Consider the following 5,690-nt stretch of genomic DNA (forward strand, 5'->3'; position numbering starts at 1 on the left):
AAAGCACCCTGGGTATTTTTCAGCGGCGCTGTTCCACAGTGCTACGCTGATGAACCTCAGACAGGGACATGTAACAAACAACGTCAAAAGGTCAGAACCTTCATAATAATGGGCCATGGGTGTAATCAACATATGTCGATCCAATGAACAGTTTATGGTCATTGTGACAACCATCACGTCATTCACTGACTCATAGCCCCTGCCCAGCTGTCAGAAGCCAGTGTGTGTGTGTGTGTGTGTGTGTGTGTGTGTGTGTGTGTGTGTGTGTGTGTGTGTGTGTGTGTGTGTGTGTGTGTGTGTGTGTGTGTGTGTGTGTGTGTGTGTGTGTGTGTGTGTGTGTGTGTGTGTGTGTGCATGTGTGTGTGTGCATGCATATCTCAATTATTGAGTGCATTTTTTAGATGAATAAAAAATAAATGCCCAACCTGGTCTGACAGATTTTAGCTTTTCATTTTAAACCCATAAATTATGGAGTCCTGTCTGCAAACCAGCATTTTCAATATTTCATAGGGGACAGAAAATGTTCTCCAAAAACCAAGTAAGTTAACTAAGCCAAGAAGATTGGCCTATCTGCTGCAGCCAGAGGGGAGAGGAAGGGTGTGGAATGAGGTCAAGTTGAGTCGGAGTGGGTTAAATTTTCTTGATTGTTCAATAATGCTCCCGAGTGGCACAGCAGTCTAAGGCAACACCATTTTGTGTCTCCTGCCATTTTAAGGACTTCCTTCAGATTTTCCATTTCATTTTAAGCTATTTGATTACACGCGACTACGTCTTACTTGTTTTTCCCATGTCTACAGACCAGGGGCCTGTTGCACAAAACTAGGATAAGGGATTAAGCCAGGATATCTTGGTGATCCTGGCTCAATTGATCCGTAATCCGGTTGCACTAAAGATGGATAGGGGGCAGGAGGATATGTTATGGTATAAATTACCATGGAGATTTATTCTGTGGAGCTAGCCTGCTCCAGACCAGGCTAAATTCCAGGATCTATTTAATCTCATCCCTAATGTCAGTCAGCAGTCACCACAAATGGAAACCAATAGTTATTTCACTGCTCACTATACATTGTTATCACATATAACTAGACCCACTGTTATTATTTAAACGTTTGTGATCATTAATTTCAATGATTTTGGATAAAAAATGATTTTTAGATGTTGCTATCATTAGATAATTTACAGTTTCCCATAGACTATAAGGCTATATATAAAATGATAGAATATTAGGGCCACAGAGGGGAAAAAAACACAAGTCATAATATTGTAACCAGTTGTTTTAAAGGAGGACAGTTGTTAAAATGACAGATGTGGGGCATTTCGTGAAATTGTACTTCAGTATGGTTTCATAAACAAAGACATGCTGATGTGCCAGAATATTAAGTATCACATTGTCATAAGTATCAAAACTGTAAAAACAATATGTAGCTTTTCTGCAGAAAGAACCAGCCTCATAAATGTATGACTTTATCCTTTTTCTTCAGTGTGGCCCTAGTACTCTGTCATATAAACAAATACACATTCCATATGAATATAAAAACACAATGTGTAACATTATGTTCCTTTATTGAATAAGGACAAAACAAAGCAGGTAAACCATCAGCTCCTTTCGAAACTGAAGTCACAGTGACTCTACAAGATGGAAAGCACAGAATCCAAGCATATTATACAAAATGATACATACACATTCAAAGGTCTGTATATAACACACCCTGCATGTCTGCACACTAAAATAAATGCAGGACAAATCCATACACATCAACTGAACAGACAAATGAATGGATGCAGTAGCCTCCCTGCAGCCTTGTATTACACACAGTATACCGCACAAACATCATAAGAGGCCAAATTCGTCAAAAAACGAACCCAAAAAAACCCAAATTCCTCTGCCACCGCAGGACATATTTAACCAAAATTGAAAGCACACATACTAACTAAAATAATTCAACACATATTGGTCCCTCAGCAGCCGACCACTGTCGTCATCAGGGAAGATTGCCGGATTGTCCCAGTCCATGGCTGGTGGCACTCTGGGGGCCCTCTCCTTCCTCAGGCAGGCCACATTGTGGAGGACAGCACAAGCCACAGTAATATCACATGCCCTAACAGGGCTGACCCTTAATTTGTGAAGGCAGTGAAAGCGTGCCTTCAGGAGGCCAAAGGTCATTTCAACTCTGGCCCTGGTCCTGGCATGGGCATGGTTGTAGGCCTGCTGTGCTTCCTGGGGGTCTGTGAAAGGTGTCAGGAGAAAAGGCTGGCAGCCATACCCCCTGTCTCCCAGCAACACACCAGAGAATTCACCTGTCAACACAAAATCTCATCATTACTACCTCATAAACACAGTGATATTCTTGACACAGCCATGATGGTTATAAATAGGGGTTGTGTGGCTTACCTTGTGATAGGCACTGATAGATTTCAGAGGCCCGAAAGATTCTGGAGTCATGGACTGAGCCAGGCCATTTTGCCACAACATTGCTGATCACACAGTCAGCATTGCAGACCATCTGAAATCATAAGATGAGGAATATTACACCAATCAATGCACATCACTGGCAATGCAGAGTGTTCGTCAATGGACAATATCAAAAAGTTATGTTCACCTGAACATTAATGCTGTGAAAGGATTTCCTATTCACAAAATCGGCCTCATGGGCACCTGAGGGGGCTTTTATCCTTATGTGTGTGCAGTCCACTGCACCAATGACATTGGGGAAACCTGTCACACAAAGTAATGAGTATCCTACTATGTGTTAACAGTTGTCCTGTAATTTGTAGATCCTCTTACCTGCAATCCTATAGAACTCCTCTTTGATGTCACAGAGTCTTCTGTGGCCAGGGAAGGAGATGAAGACATCTGCTAATGCTTTGATAGCCGGACACACACTCCTTATTGTGCGGCAAATTGTGGCCTTGTTCAGCTGTTCTGCATCCCCCACTGAGTACAGGAAGGCTCCACTAGCAAAAAAGCGCAAGGCCACACAAACCATTTGCTCCACACTCAGTGCATGGCTCCGTGCAGTGCGGTGCTTAATCCTGGGACCCAGTAGTCTGCATAGATACCTGATGCCATCTGCAGAAAACCTGTATCTTTCATATAGATGGTCATCAGGGAAGGCCAGTGGGTCCAACCGGTCCCTGAAGACCCTTTCTCGCCTGAAGGCTCTCCTCAGCACAAGTGCTTCTTCATCCACCACATCTCGCACGAATGGGCATGCCATTGTCAGAGCAGAAAGGAACACACAATTTTGGGCCTTCATATAGGCTAGTGGCCACACCTGGTGCTGGGGGGGTGGGCAAAAGAGGGCGATGCCTTATAACGATGACTTGGTTGTACTGATTGCTGGGAAAATAAAAAAAAACATTAGAAAGATGCCACCGTCCTGTGTGCTCACAATAAGAGCTCATATGTCATGGCTCACTTGACTTTACGAGAATATACCTAATTTTTATTTTGAGCTGTGTCATCTTCTTGGAGCTGGGGGAGGAAAGAAAAATAATGATTAATACATTTGTGTTACAGTTAGCATACAGTGTACATTGAAGGCATATCTCACCTCCCTCTCAAGTTTTTTTATTTCAAGGTCCAGTTTCCTAATTGTCCTCTTTTTTATTTCGGACTCCAGTGCAAGATTTTCCATCTTTTTCTTCTTGTACTGAATGTCTATGTCTGCCAGTTCTATTTGGCGCCGGAGGTGGTTGCCATACAACTTTCTGATAGCTTGTGAGCTCTGTGAACACAATACAATTAGCGCAGCTGGAATTTGGCAGGATGTGGTGTCCTTTTATTAATACGCACTATGTTGCCAGGCTGGTTTTCCCACTGTATAGCATCTGGGTCCTGTAAAAGAAATTAGATTTTTTGATTTTGATGAGGACTCCTCACCATTGTAGAGTAAATAGTACTTTCACAGTCTTAACATGATACCTCATGCCTTCTGGAATCCAGAGAGATGGTCTCCTCCTCATCATCGTCTCCATCATGTGCTGTTGCTGCTGCACTGGGGCCTTCACCCTATCACATTTAATCGGATTCATATTGAAGCTAGTAGACAAGACATGCCAGGCCTACAGTATGCCTTTGATGGAGTACTCACTGGATCAGCATCGTCTGGTGCTTGTGCTGGTGGCTCTAACAGGAACACAGTGCTGCCAGACACTGCAAGGCAATAGGTAAACCAAAGTCAGACAGTCCAAATTGATTCAATATGAATGTGGTTGTATCCCATGTAGAGATGGAAGGACATACCTTGAATGAAGCGGGTGGCATCTTGGGAGGAACCTATGCTCGTCTCTTTCCCCCCAGGGATCCCCTCTAAGACGGGCCTGCCTTTATTTAGCTCCAAGGCCATGTCCTCTGCTGGGGTAAGGTCAGCCTTTGGTGACCCACCACCCGTGCCTTGTCTGTGGGTATTCTTTTTCACTGCTAAAACAGTACAGACAATGTGTGAGCAGGCACCTTCTGGGTACAATATATGCTTGTGCTTTGTTAAATATTAGTCAGGGACCATACCATTCTGCAGAATGTTCTTGTATTTGATTTTGACCTGCTGCCATGTCCGTTTTGGCCCGTTCATGTTTAATCTACACACACACACACACATTTAATGGAGTCACACTGCAAAAAATTACTTGGTATTTTTGTCTTGTTTTCAGTAAAAATATCAAAACATTTATCATAGCTTTATACAGTGTGATGGAGTTACTTTACACAATTTCACTCATATCTGCAGTGCATTTCAATTAAAAATTTAACCGTTTCATAATTACAGTACAACTGCATTTTTGGAGATGTGAATTAAATATTTGAATTGTAATTGTGATGTTTCAGCGGAGCGGTGAGTGTGTAATTGTGCACTACTTACGCATTCAGGCGGTCTGCAATACTTTGCCACGCTTTTTCTCTTTGCTTTATCACTGTGGCGGTGTTGCCTTTCTTCTTAATTATATCTTTTACCTCCTCGTATGCCTCCATGAGGATTTGTGCTTCCGACGGGGAAAAGTACGCGGCTCTAGTTGCCATGGTAAATCAGTTAATCTGTGATCTGTGGCGGGGTCTATTTGAGTGAGCCGTGAGCGCGCACCTATCCAGGATTGGTTTCACCTGGTTTAATGAATCCGTGTCTGCTCATCCTGGCTTGGTCTTTGTGCAACCAATTAAGCCTGGACGCACATGTTTTGGCTTCATTGAGCTCAGCTGAGTCATTTATCCCGGATGTCTTAATTCTACTTTTGTGCAACAGGCCCCAGGGCTGACTTGATGGTGAATGAGGCAATACGCTGGCAACTGTTGAAAAAGAAAAGAGGCAAGAGATGAGTCCCACTGTGGTTGGAGCAGCTATCTCCTGTTGATCATTATTTTACACAACCAAACAGAGAGCGACATTGTACTCTTCTTAACACACAGGCCTGGAATGTGACCTTTTATGTATGTTTTTCTATTGATCTATAACTTAAAAGTGGCAAGCAGCAGTTGTTACATCCATTTTTGGACTTTAATGATGTGTACCCATTGATCCTTGAAGAATATAAGAATATAAGAATATAAGAATATAATGCTTCAAGAGTTTAGTTCAACGGTCGTACCCCATTAGAATCGAAAATATAAGATTGTTTAACTCCAATGTTTGTAAACAACGCAAATGTAAACAAACACTATTTAGCTTAAAAACATGATTAAAACTATAATTTTT

The 5,690-nt window shown here is 42.4% G+C and overlaps 1 protein-coding gene across 3 annotated transcripts; it reads right to left on the reverse strand.

Annotated features, from left to right (window-relative positions):
* Positions 1–1,546: 1,546 nt before the first annotated feature.
* LOC139530076 (putative nuclease HARBI1) lies at positions 1,547–5,238 on the reverse strand. Of its 3 annotated transcripts, none has more exons than XM_071326157.1 (11): positions 4,863–5,238; positions 4,511–4,581; positions 4,247–4,423; positions 4,095–4,156; positions 3,926–4,012; positions 3,797–3,838; positions 3,555–3,728; positions 3,440–3,475; positions 2,786–3,340; positions 2,393–2,504; positions 1,547–2,298 (listed from the first exon to the last, which is right to left on the reverse strand). In XM_071326157.1, exons 1-8 carry the CDS (start codon positions 5,018–5,020, stop codon positions 3,440–3,442), a joined length of 807 nt encoding a protein of 268 aa, XP_071182258.1. In that variant the 5' UTR covers positions 5,021–5,238; the 3' UTR covers positions 1,547–2,298; positions 2,393–2,504; positions 2,786–3,340. The 3 variants fall into 3 exon arrangements, with proteins under 3 accessions (XP_071182258.1, XP_071182266.1, XP_071182248.1); XM_071326165.1 differs by having other exon boundaries at positions 2,393–2,716; XM_071326147.1 differs by lacking the exons at positions 3,440–3,475; positions 3,555–3,728; positions 3,797–3,838; ... (3 more) ...; positions 4,511–4,581; positions 4,863–5,238 and adding an exon at positions 2,601–2,716 and having other exon boundaries at positions 2,786–3,337.
* Between the last annotated feature and the right edge of the window lie 452 nt (positions 5,239–5,690).

The sequence above is a fragment of the Salvelinus alpinus genome, chromosome 1 (genome assembly GCF_045679555.1).
Source record: "Salvelinus alpinus chromosome 1, SLU_Salpinus.1, whole genome shotgun sequence".
Classification (NCBI taxonomy): Eukaryota; Metazoa; Chordata; class Actinopteri; order Salmoniformes; family Salmonidae; genus Salvelinus; species Salvelinus alpinus.